The 17894-nt window shown below is 46.4% G+C and overlaps 1 protein-coding gene across 1 annotated transcript in view; it reads right to left on the bottom strand.

Moving 5' to 3' along the window:
- LOC122380128 (F-box/LRR-repeat protein 7-like) overlaps nucleotides 1-17774 on the bottom strand; it is a 44483-nt gene extending 26709 nt beyond the window's left edge. Inside the window, exon 1 of the mRNA XM_043362968.1 lies at nucleotides 17623-17774. Within this exon, the coding sequence (XP_043218903.1) occupies nucleotides 17623-17633 (11 nt within the window). The 5' untranslated portion in view covers nucleotides 17634-17774. The remainder of the gene's footprint in view (nucleotides 1-17622) is intronic.
- Nucleotides 17775-17894: the final 120 nt, after the last annotated feature.

Raw genomic sequence — 17894 nt, 5'->3', positions numbered from 1 at the left:
TTGTTCGGGCCAGGTCAACTTAGGGTGTTGACCTCAGGTCAAGGTCAGGTCAGCACCCCCAGGTCACGAAGTTGGTCTAAAGAGGTCATATGTCGCATATCATTTGATACGGCAGGTCTTCCTGAGTTCATTGGTGGCTTTCTCGACACGCTAGCTCAATTTGATCGGGAGTTATTGACGAAAAACTAATATGACCTTGATGACGTCATAAATGACGTCACGCAAGGTCAACATTGCAAAGGTGACGCATCTTACCTTGCAAGACGTGCATCAAATCACGATTCTGTGTGCTTGAGATAGTTGGAGATCGTTCCCGGCGCCAGAATAGCAGTTTTCATTTTTTCCCATTGACTTATAATGGTGAGGTCACAAAAATGACCTGACCTGATATGACCTTAAGGAAAAATCTGAGATATACAAGTTGTGAGACTCATAATGGATACTAGATCCTGCAAGTTTCATTTCCCTGACCTGGTCAGTGACCTGACCTGACCCAAAAATGCGGTTGGTGTCAAAAGATCCGGCTTGAATCAAAGGTCAAGTATGTCAAGTTTCAGCTCTCTATCGCCAGCGTGTTTGGAGCTATCGCGAAAAAAACCTACCTATGGGGGGGGCGACACCCGTCCCCCCCCCCCTCGGCCGGCGAGGGTTAACCGATAGATGGATTTAATATATTTTCTAGATATATTTTTATTCTTAACAATTTTCCACCCACCCCACGTTACCTATCTCATCTCACATCTGAAATATCATATTTGGTCTTCGCGGCCCTCCACGTGGTCCCCAGTAACTTCAGACTAGTGGTTACGCGCCTGCTAAGATCTCAGCTCCCACTGGAGCTAGAAAGACGAAATTTGGAGGGTAGGTGGGGGCCATGGGGAACTCTGTTGTGTGTGAATTTCATGACCCTTGGTCAATATCTTCAAGGTCAAATGAGGTCAAATGTGGTCAAATCTGCCATATTAGCAACTTTTTTGCGTTTACATGCCGATAACTCAAAAAGTTACCGGCCGATTTTCTTCAATCTTTCACTATACGAAAGAACAGACATTTGTGAGTATGTATGGTGAATTTCTAGATAATCCAACAATAAATATGGCAGTTAGAAGCCTGCTAAGGGTAAGATGTCGCCGGCTGAAGCGGGATCGGCCGACGCGGGAAACGCGGCAATCACAATTTTGTGTTTACACACTCATAACTTAAGTTGTTACTGGCCGACTTCCAAAATTCTTTGACCATGTGATTGCCTGTACATTTCTCAGTCTTCTCACCGAATTTGACGCGAATCTAATGTAATCAGCGGTAAGGAGCGCGATGTAAAGACGGAACCGTCCCGCCCCGGCACAGTCTACAATTCAGGCGGCGCGTAACGGCTAGCGCCGGCCGCCGCGCCGCCGCGCCGCCGCGGCGGCAGGATGTTTGACTTTACACCGCTATTACTAGAAAAGTTGGGAACCGATTTTCTTACCTCTTGCATGAGAAGATCCGCAATTCAATTCTGGACAGGTAGCCGAAATTTCACATTGATATTATGCTTGCGGCGCGAGTTATTGGCGAAAAACAGGAGGGGTGGGCGAAATCCGCCCCCCCTTCCACTGCGCGTGTTAAGTCACCGATTACATTAAAAGGACAAGTGAAAATGAACCCCTGCACGAATTAGTGTCTTTGCCAACGGCTAACTTCAATTGCAGGAGGGTGAGGAGGGGTCGAAAGAACCACCCAGTGATTCATCCCTTGATTGAGCTATAGGGAAAGCGGGTTTGGCGAGTGGAAGCCAATGAAATAAATTTTTATTGTCCTAAGAACAACTTGAACAGCCTTGACTTTTCCAACAACTTGACAAGAGTCATTGCCATAGAGTGCATCAAGTTTCAAGTTGAACATATTTTTTTTTTTTTGAAAAATGTGAAGTAAAGCCTTGCTTCTCCGTCAAGTGACGGTGTATCCAAATAACCCGACCGTTGGGTAACTTGAACAGTCTTTCTTTGCACGCCATGAAATAGTTATCTGGCTATCACCGATGTTGTTTGGTGTATAAACAAATAGGCACAACAGCTCTAACATAGGTACCTTATCCCGGCCGGGCCCGGGGGGTAATCCCAACCACCGCAGCCCGGGGGGGGCGTTTTTCGCCCCCCCTGTCTAACTCCGTAAATAAGGGAGCTACGGAAACAAAAGCGATACCAAACGACAGGTCCTTACGAGACGATTCTAAAGCACCTAAAATTTTTGACCTCAGGTCAATTTTCAAGGTCAGAGGTCAAGGTCAATGGCAAAAACCGGCACATGTGTAGTGATCTCAAAGTAAGCCTTCTAGAGGACGGCAGGCGGCATCAAACCGGCAAAATTGGGTGTCAAACGAAAGAAGAGAATCTGAGGATTCCGAAAAATGCTCAAAATCAAAGGTCAAGGTCAAGGTCACGCTCAAAATTGACCTCAAACTTGGCACTTTTTCGCACATCTTGCGTGCTAACTTTCAAGATGTTTTGAAATGTTTTGAGGCTTATCAGTTCCCTATTTGTGGTTCCTCTTACGATACAAGGCTGTTCAAAGGTCAAGGTCACTGAAGAGTATCCCTGCTAGAGGCTATTTCACTAATTCAAGTTAGTAATAATAAATAAGACAATTTTGCCATCCGGAAGCTCTAAATGAAGGCTTAGAGGAAAATAAATGCCAGATTCGTGATCAGCGGGTACAAATCCATCATAAACGACCTTTCATGTGTCAAGGTCAACCAGAGGTCATTCGAGGTCACATGGGGTCAACATAAAATTTGACCTTTTCCGAACAAAAAATATATCATTCGACGCGGCTTGACAAGGCGAATGCGATGGTACCACTGCCGTAGCTCTAGGACCATTTTTGTCGAAGTTATTTGCGAAAAACTAAAACCACATTTCGGGGTCGTTGACCTGACCTTTGACCTCAGGTCACCAAAACTATTTTTCTATTTTTCTCTAGGTCAAACGCTACACAACCGTGCTCGTAATTTGTCTTTATCTCTAAAACTCTATTTTTAGCAGCTATTTGAAGTTTGCGTCTGTGACGCCGAAGTTTGCCGTGCAGGGGTCTAGAAAAATGGACCTTGTGACGTCATCAAGGGGGCTAGGTCCAAATTTTTTACTTCAGAAGATGTCAAATTGATGGGAGAAAAGGTACTGAATGTTTCGCTTTCCTATCCCTATGCGTTCGGGAGCTATCGCAAATATTCGCCAGGGGGGGCGAAAAACGCCCCCCCCCGGGCCCGCGAGGGTTATTGAAGAAAGATTAAAACAACAACAAAAATAACCGTTGCAGAATATCAATATCTGCTTGCTGCACACCAGCCAGTTGACAGAGTTTGGCTTCTCTCGTCAGTTGACATATCGTCTATATCTCCGTTCGGTAAAACCTATCACAACCTTACCACATCTGTTAGAGTGGTGCCAATTGGATTTTGTACCTTCAGAATTCCGATTTTGTCCTATGCCCAAATCGGAATTTGGTTGGACAAAGGCAGCATGCTTTGGACAATATTTGTCAATTACTTGCAACACTTCAGCATTTTTATAAAGTAATCGTGCACACCAGTAAAAACGCCTTTTGGGGCGACCAACGGAGTGAGCGGGAGGGTGGGCCTTGCACGTGCGAAATTGCGAGGGGGTACCACCAAATAACTTGTGCACTGCACCCCAAGACCTACTAACCGGTCCCTAGTGATGTGACAAATTTGAGCGCAATCGGCCCAGCCGTTCTTGAGATCTGGAAGCGGCACCCTGCATGTGCGCACGTGCCAACTGGGTCCCAACTGACTTTTGCACGGCACCCTACCAACTGCTCCCTAACCGTGTACCAAATTTGAGCGCAATCAGTACAGGCGGCTTCGAGATCTGGAATCGACCCCTGCGCGTGCGCACGTGTAACAGCACCCCAAATCTGGCACATGGATATGCATGGCTTAGTGGGTGCCTACCTACATGCTAACTTTCAGCTCAATCTTTCGGTAAAAATATTTTCGGGTCATGTCAGGTCACCGAGCTATGACCTCACAATAGGTAAAACCTCCGACTCTTTTTGACAAAATCGTACATCTGGCGTAACTGGACGCGATCCCATCGACAAGAACGAAATTATTCTGTGACTTATGTCAGATTTTGACAGGACATGAAACATTACATCGTATATTGACCTTTCTAAGGTCAACAAAGGTCATTGACCTCGCATGTCTGTGTTTAGTAGGGTTTCTTGAGGTCCTGAATCCGAATCTGTGGTTCAATCTTCATCTAAATGCTTTCAAAATTGTTCCTCGATCTTTACAAGGTCACCTCAGGTCAATTAGGACAGTCCTCGCCAGCGGCGGGTGTGACTCTCGTGTTCCCGGGGACTATGTCACGCCAGTAATGACTGAACTGCAGTGAACTATGCATCATTTTGTTGCTAATTCATTGAGAAACACGGTCGTGAAAGTTTCATGTTGATATCTTTCATAGATTTGCCATTATTGGCTAAATAGCTTGGAAAATTTTAGCTTTTCCCCGTAATTTGATCGTTGACTAGCCAAAACGGAGTCAAATATTGACCTAGGATAAAAATATAGGTATCACCAGTTGCGAATACTCGTAAAGAGCAATCGACTTGTCTTTGTAGGGAAGCGCTACGACGCTTAGTTTCGAAACGCCAGGAGGTCGGATCCCCCCCCCCCCAGGCCGCGTTACGAAAAATGCCCTGCCAGGGCGAGGGTTATAATAGCACGATCTAGGCGTCCAAAAAAGGGGTGTGATATTGATACGCAACGTAGCATTTGATGAGCGGCTTGGTAATAGTTAGATTGTCCTGGAGTGACTCAATTCAGTTAAGTTCTGGAACACTTGCAAGCTATTAAAAAGATATCTAGGCGCGTCCAGTGAATGTTGGAAGGTATTGGAAAGTAATTACATGGAAAGTATGGAAAGTGTACACACAGCGAATATTTTCTACTCAGATCATGACGTTAAGTGTGTAAAATAACAAATGCAATAGCGATTGAAATGAACATTTTTTGTAGGTTCACAAGTGAACAAGAGGTGCCAGGTGGATCATAGGTGGACCCCGGAAAAGAAAGGGAGATCGATTTCACCTGCCAACTTCGGTACCCTAACGCCATCTATGAATTTTCAAATTAATTTGGGTAATTTTATCACGCATTTTTGTAACATAATTAGACTATTGCCAACACGTTTTCGTGATATCACCAACGAAGAAACCGATTTATGTTGCATTTTGTGTGCTTCCTAATTCGATTACCTGTATCCGCCTTTTATTTTTCGAAATGGTTATATTTATGATTCATGTTAATATTTGGTTCATTCTGCATCGATCGGCAGTAATTATTTCAAAATTGGTTAACCCGGCAGGCGGTGGGCCTCCCAGCCACCTTCCGCGCGGTGGGGGGGGGGGCATTTTTTGCCCCCCCTCGTATCTCTGAAACTACTGGACGGATCCGGAAAATTCAAACGGCGTTCGATAGTTCTGTCAAATTTGTTGAAGGAAACCAAATTTCATTGACCTCGGGGTCACCGATGACGTCACAGGTCAGGTCAAAGATAAAATGTTTCACCGTTCACGGGGCCTCTAGGGAAAGCGCTATAACACCGAGTAAAACGCATTTTGTCGAAAATCAGCGATAAGCCGTCAGTTGTCTAGTACATACGTTGCTATTAGAGGTCACTGGTCATACCAGGTCAGCTCACAGGTCAGGTCACCAAAGGTCACCAAGGGTCACCACATGAACCCAACTTTACTAAAGTTGTGGGATGCATGTTTTATGGCCAGTTTTTCATTCCCAACTCAATGGTATTGGTTATAAGACCATCAGGTACGGTTTAGGTCACTTTCTGGTGGAGGTCAGGTCAAAAGAGGTCAGATTTCAAAGTTGATATTTTTGCATTAAATGGGCATCGGTTCGATGCATCTCGTCAAGGGGAGTCTAATGGTGGTCTTTGTTTTGCGCTACGAGGTCTAGAATTGCTAAAATTTGAGTTGGAAAATTTGACGTCATCAATTTTAAACAGTTTTTTTCGCTATAACTTGGCCAAAAAATAGGTATTGATCTCAAAGTTGGTATGTAGATAGAAGGCGGTAGGGACTATCACATATATTCCGGTTTTTTCGAAATTCAAAAAACTTATTGGATTTGTCGGCTATTATATTCAAAAAATATATTTTTTGATTTTTGGGGTCAAAATCCAAAAAATTCGAAAAACCGAAATAGCAGTTTTGTAGCCCTCTTAATTCCACACCTTTTATGTTCAAAACATTTTTCTGTATCTCTAAAGCTGTAGGCCTGACAGCTCTTCCCGCGAAACCTTTTTTTGGGTCGAAAATGGCAAAAATGACGTCACTCTGACGTCATTAGCGGCCAACCTATCATAGCCTTTGGAAAAATTTTTGGTCACCATGTGCGCTAGCTACTCCCGGGAGGGTAGGGGAGAGTGGGGCAAAGCGGCCACCCGGGGCAAAGCGGCCACCCATCGTTTTAGCCCTTCATAGCTGGCGTCAGTTCCAATTTATGGTTTCCAATTATACTTCTCTCCACGGTCGTTCAAATGAGCCAGACCGGGGTTTCAGGCCCATCACCATAGTTCTGTGAAACACGGAAAAGCATTTCTTGCCAGGTTACCAACTATGTTTACAATTTTTAAATGTTATGTTATTCCATAACCGTTTGGAATTTTTATAAGCAATCTTGTCCATGCATTGCATGGTTATCGTACATGTATTCTACCAATTTTAATGTTTTTTACCCCACTAATAGCTAAGCTGGAATATTTTTGTCTCGGACGGTATTCGCGGGGCAAAGTGGCCGGGGCAAAGTGGCCACCCCCCAATTGGCCATAAGTTGCTTCCATCTGGATAAAAAACATTATTTATATTCAAATGTGTCGTCATGCAATCATCTTGGCCACTTCTCAGTTGCACGAGTTACCAAATAATGCAAATAAATGTTTATTGTCATGAAAATCCTTTTTTTGTTTACATACAGGTGGAAGATGATAAAGTAAACATCCATCCTCGCTTAACCTTGTCACCATCAAATACCCTAGTCGTACACGAGGCAATTATTTTGTTTCTCATATCGGGACTCGAGAAGACGCCGGTGGCCGCTTTGCCCCAGGGTATGGGGCAAAGTGGCCAATATGCATAGGTTCAAAGTTTTGTCAATATCCTTCATATGTGAACGCCTTTGGAAATAAAAGCCTGGAAGGTTAACCCTCGCCGGACCTATTGCTTTTCTACATACGCGCCGGCCGAGGGGAGGGGGGTGAGCGGGTACGATCCCCCTCGCCGTTTCGCCCCTGGTGGAGCTAGCGCGTGTCAGAAAAAAAGAGCGTGTGTGCCGTTACGAGGCGCAGAGATTGGTACCCGATTTTAAGGTCCTAGGTCAACCGGTGACCTCTGAGCTCAGGTCAAGTGCCCCAAGGTACGGTTCAGTTTTTGGCGAATAACTTCGCAAAAAACGGTCGCAGAGCCACGATTTTGGCAGCATCGTGTTCGCCTCGCTCAGGCGCGTCGAATGATATACTTTTTATTTGGGTCAGGTCAACTTAGGGTGTTGCCCTCAGGTCACGGTCAGTTCAGCGCCCCCAGGTCACGAAGTTGGTCGAAAGAGGTCATGTCGCATATCATTCGATTCGGCAGGTCTTCCTGAGTTCATTGGTGGCTTTCCTGGCTCGCTAGCTCAATTTGATCGGGAGTGATTGACGAAAAACTAAAATGGCCTTGATGACGTTGTAAATGACGTCACGCAAGGTCAACATTGCAAAAGTGACGCATGTAACCTTGCAAGGAGTACGTCAAATCACGATTCTGTGTGCTTGAGATAGTTGGAGATCGTTCCCGGCGCCAGAATAGCAGTTTTCATTTTTCCCCATTGACTTTTAATGGGGAAGTCACGAAAATGACCTGACCTCATATGACCTTTAGGAAAAATCCGAGATATACAAGTTGTGAGACTCGTTATGGATACTAGATCCTGCAAGTTTCATTTCCCTGTGAGTTTCCTCTGGGAGGGCGTTGTGAAGTTGCGACATCTGAAGACGGTGCAGAGGTCCACTTATAACGTCATAGGTCAGTGACCTGACCTGACTCGAAAATGCCGTTGGTGTCAAAAGATCTGGCTTGAATCAAAGGTTAGGTATGCCAAGTTCCAGCTTTCCATCGCCAGTGTGTTAGGAGCTATCGCGGAAAAAACCCTAGGGGGGGGGGGGGCGGCACCCGCCGTCCCCCCATCGGCCGGCGAGGGTTAATTGAGTACCTTATTGCTTCGTTTGTGTATGTGCATGTAGAACATTTACCTCTTGAATGATACACCATAAACTGCGTTTGAATTTCAGTTATTTTTGGGTAGGTATATAATTTATGCTAGCGGCTGCAAAACGCCAACAGTAGGTGCGATGAAAGAGACACCTCAGTGGACTCGCTTCACGAATAGGACCCCCCAATTCCCAGTGCTCTGGAGCCGCCCCTGGTAAAGTTATGAACTTGAAATTTTCAGGGAATGTGCCCAATTTAGTTTTAGGAAAAGTCAGAAAATTTCAGCATCGTAGCTTCAGCGGTTTCGGAGATATTTCCGGAAAACCTGAGGGGTGGATAAAAACAACCCCCCTGCCACTAATAGGGTTAAGCGTTTGCAAGCAAGGTTGCCTAGCGCAATATATAGCCCCACTGCAAAAGGAATGTTTTAAACATTTTCCTCATCTATTTGCCCCAATTAGCAACAATGCATCGCAATATAGCCACTTCTGGATTGTAAAGCATTTTATAGCATGTAAAATGGTAGGTATATGGATGTCTTCGGAGCCAGGTATCAGTGCGTTTTGTGAATTCTACAGTGATTGTTTGTAGCGCGATATCTGATGTCGGTCATTTATCTATCAGTATGTCTGTCATTTAGCACTGCTTTAAGTGAATACTATTTACCTTTCTAATGACGGTCACGTTGTAAGGAAGCCCCTACTTGGTAAAAAAAAAAAAATCCGAAGGCCATCAGTGCGAAGTTATCTTTTGCAGAGAAATGAAACTTGCAGGAAGAAGCATCTTCTCAACTTGCAGGTAGCTATATCTCGGATCGTAAGGGACACTGTCTCAGGCGACCTTATGACCAGCTCACTGAGGGGCGAAGATCACGATGCTGCACCAGTTTTACGAACAGTGAATGAAAGGTATCATGTGATAACATATACAAAGTTATTGTGCATCCTCTTTTGACACGTTTTTGCTATAATAGGCGGATCCAGGCGTCCAAAAGGGGGGGGGGGGTTATTTTTTACCTCCCAACATAGGTGCCCTGACACCGCCTATGCATGACCAATACAATTTTAGTCGTTCTCTCATAAGAAAATTGTAACATAACAAGACCATTGCCACCCTTTTTAGAAACAGTACCAACAAAAACCTTATTTACTATACTTTTTGTGTACCCCCAATCTCAATGATCTGTATCCGCCTATGATTTTTGAAAATGCATATTTTTAGGATCCATGTGAATTCCTGGTTCATTCTCTATCGATCGGCAAAAGTTGCGTTAAGATTGGTTCAGAAACCTGGCCGTGATAAGCAGTCTAAAAGGTATCTGCAATTTGCCCGTTTTTACCCCCCTCTACCCGCCTATTGACATTTTTTTTTTTTTAGAAATGTAGATCTCGTCGAGCGAAATCGAATGCCGTTTGAATTTTGAAAATCGGCTCGTTAGATCTCGAGATATCAAGGGGGGTCGTAAACAGCCCCCCCCCTGCCACTAATAGGGGGTAGCCAGGAGCCTGCCACTAATAGGGTTAAGTATTGTTGGTTTTTGAAACGGTTCTTCGTCTAAACCTATTGTCCGAAGGCCACGTTACTGACACTCATACGAAAACGGAACATTAAATGCATTTTCTATGCAAACGAAACTCATAATCAGGTGACAACCAAAGTATAGCGTCTTACCATACCCGTAATATAAAACACCCCGTTTCGAAATGTCTTGGAAAAGCTCATTCACGCTCGAATGCAGCATACCAGTGCTTTATGCATTATTTTGTTTAATGGTTGAAAGATAAGGTCTTTAAAATAGTATATGGCATAGTGCGTTATATAGGCTGTGAGTTTTGCACCGATGAACTTGTGACCATGGTTTGTACCTATGTATGTATGCATAACACTCCAATGTATGTACAGTCTGCTTTTCTTTTTGCTCTATCTTAGATCAAAAGTTATAAGCGAAAAACATTTGACCTAATTTAGCGAAATTTTTACATTTATATCCCCCAAAAACTCCCTAAATATTGACCTAGAGCAACCAAATTTGCACAGGGGTGAGAACTCCAAGGGGCCCACCTACCTACCAAATTTGGTGTTTCTAGGTGCCATAGGAGCCAAATGCCCTGCCAGGGCGAGGGTTAAAAGTACCGCGCAAAGTGACGGTGGATCCATCAACCCTGACCGAGGAAGGGCCTGCTATAATTTGAAAGTCACCGAACCAATTGACCTGGGGAATGGACGAGGATATCCATTGTTTCGGTGACTAGCAGTCCTTCCTCGGTCAGGCTTGATGGATCCACTGTTGCTTTGCGCGGTACTTTTAAGACATACTGTGCAATGACGTAAGCTTTAAAACCTACCACGTGGAGGCTTGAGATCGTAAATAAATAAATATAGATAAATACCTAATAGTACATGGTCAAATAACTAGTCTAGCGGTGACACACTTCCCCTCGCCAGTATTGGTGTTTTGACAGCCGCAAACGTATAAGGGCGGGGGAAGTCCGTTGGACCCCCTTGCCGTCTCACCCCTGATCGAGCTAGAGCTTCGCGAAACAACGAGCGTGTTTCCCGTGACAAGAGGAAGCCGATGATACCCAATTTTAAGGTCCTAGGTCATTGGTTGACCTTCCAAGCCAGGTCAATGGCCCAAAAGTCGGGAAAATCGAGACCAGTTAGGTCGTAAAGTGTGGCTGCTACGGGGTTATTCGGGGTTCTGATCACGAATATCATGTTAGTTTTTATCACAGATGATGTCTTCATGCTTTTAGGCCAGGTCGGGTCAGGTCAGTTCAGGTCAACCAGTAGTGGTTTTGCCGGGTATTCGTAGTAGGTGTCAACCGCCTCTGACAGCTTCGTAACATGTTACAATGGCACCAAAACTACTTCGTAAATGCTCATATGGTTGCTAAATTCGAATTAAGCTAAAAAAAAACTAGCCTAGAAACATGTAAAAGTAAACCGAGCTCATTTAAGGTCAGTGACCTGTCCTGAGCTTCAAGTGAACTTGACACCCACCCTAACGCATAGGAGCAATATCATATCACATGTTTGAACCCTTGAAACCACGAAAAGAGTGCAAACGCGCGGCTAAGAGGAGACGACATACGCCGAATCGCGATTCCGGCCAAACATGGTCTCGAAAAGTAGGTCACAGGTCAAAGGTCATTTGCGTCAGGGTCATGAAATTGTTAGGGTAGGTGTAAAATTGATGAACGCGAGGGTAATGAAAGTTCCGTCGCGATCAGCGGGTTTTTACGCGAGTTATTTGCGAAAACCGAGAGGGGGCTGTTCGACCCCCCCCCCCCCCACCTATACCGGCGAGGGCTAAGGGGGAGGGGCGTTTCTCACGGTTCTTCCTACCTAAGATCATTGTTAAGATCTGAAATGAGAAATCATAAAACATGGCTCACAGCAGGGCTGAAGCGTGAAATACGCAAGCATGGCTACTCAAGCTCGATCAGCTCAACGATTAAAAAAGCAGTTCAGGCTCTCCGCCGATGATGACAGCCTGGTCGGGTAGTTCGCTCCGCGGCAGGGTCCGTCTACTTTGTGCGGCGCGGCACGGCGCGGCGGGGGGGGGGGGGGGGAAGGCGGCGATGCGTCTGAAAGGCGACGCTCGGACGTCCCGGGAATCACCTGTCACCATGCGGCGCGGCGGTCGGTACCTCCGACCCTTCCCATTGTTACCTGACTGCGGGTGCCGGTTCCCCCGGAAGGGTCACTTTGGTATGCGAAATCTTCACTCGTTAATCGGACAGGAGGGGAGCAGTAGACATTCGATGGAGTAGGCGATTCGGGCGTAGGTCAGCCGGGCGTAGACATTCGATGGAGTAGGCGATTCGGGCGTAGGTCAGCCGGGCGTAGGTCAGCCGGGCGTAGACATTCGATGGAGTAGGCGATTCGGGCGTAGGTCAGCCGGGCGTAGGTCAGCCGGGCCGGGCGTAGACATTCGATGAAGTAGGCGATTCGGGCGTAGGTCAGCCGGGCGTAGGTCAGCCGGGCGTAGACATTCGATGGAGTAGGCGATTCGGGCGTAGGTTAGCCGGGCGTAGGTCACCCGGGCGTAGACATTCGATGGAGTAGGCGATTCGGGCGTAGGTCAGCCGGGCGTAGGTCACCCGGGCGTAGACATTCGATGGAGTAGGCGATTCGGGCGTAGGTCAGCCGGGCGTAGGTCACCCGGGCGTAGACATTCGATGGAGTAGGCAATTCGGGCGTAGGTCAGCCGGGCGTAGGCCACCCGGGCGTAGATCACCCGGGCCTGAGCCCTTTTTTCCACCCAAAGGAAGGCGCTATACGGAGAATATCCCATTGCGTCATTGAAAAGTGACTTACACCTCTCACCGGCCAGCTGGCTGCGTGGTGTAATGGTGAGCACACTCGCCTCGTGATCTAATAAATAAGGTTCGATCCCCGCCGCCGGCCGAACTTTTTGGCGCGTTGTAGGTTAGGTTGTAGGTTTGTAGGTTGTAGGTTTGTAGGTTGTAGGTCTGTAGGTTAGGTTGTAGGTTAGGTTGTAGGTTGTAGGTTTGTAGGTTGTAGGTTAGGTCAGGTGAGGTTAGGTTATGTTTGTTTTTGTTTGGTTTGTTTACCAAGAAGCATCTTCGGGTATAGCGCCTTCCTTTGGTTGGAAAAAAGAAACACGCCTCCCAATCCCCATTCCACGCACAGATTGTTTACCTCTTGGTTTACCCCGTGTTCGCAGTCTCCCGGACGACGAATATTCTATGCGCCGTCCGACCAATCACGTTCAAGATCAGCGGGGCTTGGCCGCGGTTCTCGAACGCCATTGGCCAGATTACGCAGAATCTTCGTCGTCAGGAAAACTGTGAACACGGGGCTACATTTTTCGCTATGGTAACAAAAGCGCCAGAATTGACTACCAGAGTTGGATCCGAAGGGCAAATGGGTCACGTGACTGTGCAGTTCAGATGGACAACACCTGGGTAGCTGAACCTTCGCCGCCCCGCCTCTGTGTGGATGAATTTGGTTGCACTATAAACCTATTACTGAATTGTGTGCACTCTGCCTATATCTGGCCGCAAAAAGGTGTAAATAAGCCTATGATGTAGTCCACGGGAAAAGCATGCGTAAGAAATTTATTGTAAACTCTCTGTAAACTCGTCGCAGCCATGCTGTTCATGGAATAAAGCCAAGCTGGTGAGTGATGGAGCTAAACGTCTCGCCTTTTCTCAGCTCCTAAGCATTTATTGCTGAGAATGCGAGGACCACTTTTGAAGGTGAAGTGTAAAATGCCGTGTCAGGGTGATAAAGGGCGACTTGGCTGTCGCGGCTCGGCTGTTTCCTAATTAGTCTAGGTGTGACGCTAACAGAGCGGGGCCGGGACACGGCGGCCCGTCTTATTTATTGCTCTGTTGTCTTGAAGGGATTGGTGGCTGGCAGCAGAGGCGTGGAGCCCGATGGTCAGTGTCACACCGAAAAATGGGCCGGCGACATTTGCAGAGGTTCAAAGAAGAGCGCCGTAAACTGCATTGAAACGAGATAGCCTTGCTTTAGGCCTACATTTATTTTATGCCGTGCACTTAAAAATATGTGGCCAAACATAATTACAATCTCTTATCTTAAACTGCCACAAAACAATTTATGCCCCATTTAAAAAGGATGGGCCGATTGCTGCACTTTGCAGTTTTTAGATACCATACTCAATTTGATGAGATTTTGCAGCCTTATGTCGTTTATCATCACGACGACCACGAAGAAAACGGCACTAAAAAGCAACAGTCGTGCAAGTACTTTGCATTGTTTGTGGCGAGAGCTTATCTAAGCTCATGGTTGCCTACGTTAGATCCACTAGGGACACACAGGATACGTAGAGCCAAAATGATGGATTTGGTGCATACCCAAGGTAGTAACCAATACCTAAGAGTTGCAACGTCTCTTGATTTATGCACTGGAATAATTTTGAATTACCTATACATGGATAAAATATCGAGCATAATACAAATGAGGCTTGACATATGTCGAAGGGACAGGCTTTTGAAGGTCATTCATGATCAAGAAGTTTGAAAGATAAATAAGGTTGAGAGCTTATACCTAATCGTGGTTGTAGGTAGGTACTAGGTACTGTGTCATGTTTGTGACATCAGATGGCATCGCGGTATCTGACGTATTTTGGTAATAAATAAACCATAAATGCATACCTTCACTTTTATGAAGTTAAATAATTTTCAGCCATGACCAAAATATTGAAACTTTTAATAGAAATATGCATAACCAAGACACAAGTGCAACCATCCCGGAGCCGGGAGCGTGCCACCACGGGTGGAGAATTAGGGGTATTAGGGGCAGAATTAGGGGCAGAAAATTGAGAATACCTACAGCTCATCTCACAGAGCCTTTAACGTTGCCTTTAAACGCGACTCTGAACCTCTGTGAACGTTTAACCCGCGCCCCGCTGGGCTATTCAGCCATACGCGCCCTGCTGGGGGGGGGGGGGGCAGATTCTGCCCCCCTGTCTAACTTCCGAAGCGATGGTCGTAGAAAGACGGGGAAAACGGCAATCGAAAGCTCTCAACAAGGCGGATCTTAAGAGCCCATTTTTTTTTTGCTTAAGTAGGTAGTAGGTGAGAGGTCAGGTCAAGGTCAGGTCAAGGGTACAAAATGCAAGTTTCTACAGTATCGGCCTTGCACCGTAGTTACCGAAGAATGGACTGAGACTGATCGCCCAAAACGTGTTCTTAGGCTGCTAAGACAATATTCGTTGCATACAATATCATTCAAAGGTCAAGGTCAAGGTCAGGTCAGGTCAGGTCAGGTCACCAAAAACAAAATATAGAAAAGGGCATGTGCGACACATGTTTTATGGGTCATTTCATTCATAGAATTCAATAGCACACTCAATAAGTGATATGGACCACCTCTGGATGATTTTCAGGTCGAGGTCAGGTCAAGGTTAGGTCAAGTGAGGTCAAATTTTGAAGTTGGTTGTTAAGGCCTAAAAAGGTGTCTATCTGATGCAGTTGTTCACGGCGAATAAAATGGTGCTATTTTTGTGTCCGTACAAGGTCTAGAAATTCCAAAAAAAAATCATTTTTTTCAAAAATTTTGTGTGTCGTGACGTATTAAAATTTTGAATAACTCCCAGATTTTTTAACCGATTCTTCTCAAGATTGGTATGTAGGTGCATTTAGACCACTTCTCTGACATATATTCCGTTTTTTTCGATACACTCAAAATTTTGGATTTTATATTTATTTTCCCAAAAAGTCAGTTTTATGAAAATATTTAGGCCAAAATCCAAAATTAAAAAAAAAAACGAGATAGCCATTTGATAGACAAAGTAGAATCACGTATAACCTTTTTTTGTTACGTCTCGATTCCTTTAAAAATGAAAATGTTAGCGGCGTTTGAAATTTTGCCGTTTTTTAGGCAAAAATGGCGAACATGACGTTCACTAAACGTCATTTTTTCCAAAAGTTTCCGACCGATTTCGCTCAAATTTTCAGGAAACGTCTAAAATTGATGTATGATATTGATAAGGTACTGAAAGTTTGACGTCGCTGGCGTAACGCGTTTAGAAGTTATTGGCGAAAAACGGGAGGGGGAGGGGCAGATTCTGCCCCCCCCCCCCCAGCGGGGCGCGGGTTAATCGTGTCGAATATTTGTATAGGTACAATCACATATCGGTTGCAGAAAATAGGTAATGCAGTTATGGGACAAGTACATTTGATTTAGGTATCAGTTTTTGGAAGCCTAGGCGTATACAGGGTGATCAATAAAGAATGACATACAGTTAGCCCCCACGAGAGGCACATAATACATATTTTAATGCGTAAACAGCACACCGTTAGAAAGAGAAATGTTGGACATTTGACATTTGACATTTCCCAAACGAAAGTCGGTTGTGTGTGACACTTCGTTTGTCTATTGGAGGTGCTCGAAGTGCCCACTGCCCACCCCTCTAAGCGCAGCGGAGCTCGGCCCTGCGCCAGGTGTGCCGCGCCATGCGTCTCAGATGGTTACCGACCATGTGAGGGTGTAGTCTTCGACGACTAACGACAGCATTCAGCTCATCAAGGGTCTTGAGTTCTCTCCACGATTTTTTGAGCTGCTTGGAGCCACAAGCTCAAGTCCAGGCAGGAAAAACTCTGGACTGCAGGGTGACCAGGGATGCTGGGCCCTTGCCGGTACTTACCTACGAGGTGCAGAAAATCTGACAATTCCTAAAAAAAATCGGCTCAACATCCAGTTTCGCAGTGCTTCAGGAAACCTGGGAATGACTTTTAGGAATGTGTGGGCGATTCTGTACAAGAAACTGGACTGGAAACCATATCGCCCGATCCTAACGACCGTCCTCTCCGATGACAGTAGGTATTGTATCGAGGCTGGAAGCCTGCACCTTCTGGCTCAATCAAGCGGAAGAATGTTTCGAACGGATGATCTGGAGTGACGAGAAGTGGTTTCCGCTACAGCAAGCACCCACAGGAAGGATATAGTCTCCTGGTAGCCGAATAATCCACAGAAGCTGATTCCATACAAGAAGGCGCCCGGAACGTATAGGTCATGGCCGGGCTCCGCCGAGCGGAGAAGCAAGACCTCTTCGAGCACCTCCTGTAGACAAACGAAGTGTCACAACTGACTTCGGTTTATGTTACGTCAAATGTCCCACATTTCTCTTTCTAACGGTGTGCTATTTATGTGTTAAAATACGTATTATGTGCTTCTCCGGAGGGCTAAGTTTATGTCATTCTTTATTGATCACCCTGTATTTTCACGACATGCGTACCTATGATAGGTATAACTACGTGATAGTTGAAAATGAATTAAAAGAGAAACAATTTAGGTAATGCGCTCGAAATGGTATATGAGAGGGCCGTGTCTCCGAGAGCCGGTGTAGATAACGGGGACAGCGCTGGACTAAGTGACTACCTGCAGCGCGCACACACTGTGTTACTCAGCCTTAAAAGTAAAGTACCTAATCTTGACTCAGCCTTGCGCCTGTGTCGGTCTGCCCCGCCTGGGCTGTATCCCCTGTATCGGTCCGCCTTTAGAAGTCTTTCTCGTCTTACCTGTCACCACCATTCACGCTTCGCCTATCCGCCATTGCTGGTCCTGCCTGAAGTTCTCACCATTAGAGTGCGGTCTATCCGTACACCATCAATGGACTTCTTCATAAACCTGCCTCATCGTTATCACTCGGAGCCTCATTCACCGTCATCAGTCAATCCTGTCACACCGTGCGATCACTCGGAGGCTTATTCACCGTCATCAGTCGGAGCCTTCTTCACCGCCATCGGTCAACCCTGCCTCCCCACGATCGGCTGGAGACTGCCTCACCGTCATCAGTCGATCCTGTCTCCCAACGATCGGCCGATGCTGCCGCCAGCCCTCGTCCCGCCTCACCTGGCCGCCATCGAAGGACACGGCTGGCGCTGGCTGAGCTCGGAGCGCCCCGCGCCGTCCTCCGTCCTCCGCGCGCCGCCCGCACCTGTTGTCTGAGGTCCGGTCGGTCCTGCAGGCCTCCCGCGCCCCCGCGAGTCGGCCGTCCGCGCTGTTTTGACAGTCGGCCGGCTTATTTCGGCGCTCTCGCGGCGCGGCGCCGGCCGCAGCTATGGCACCTATTCGTCAGGCCGCGCCTCGCACCGCTGATCGGTCGCCGCGGGGTCACCGGCTGG

This window comes from Amphibalanus amphitrite, unplaced genomic scaffold (assembly GCF_019059575.1).
Source record: "Amphibalanus amphitrite isolate SeventyFive unplaced genomic scaffold, NRLGWU_Aamphi_draft 000091F_arrow, whole genome shotgun sequence".
Lineage (NCBI taxonomy): Eukaryota > Metazoa > Arthropoda > Thecostraca > Balanomorpha > Balanidae > Amphibalanus > Amphibalanus amphitrite.
Note: the sequence above shows the minus strand (reverse complement) of the source record. Positions and strands in the feature narration are given on the sequence as shown.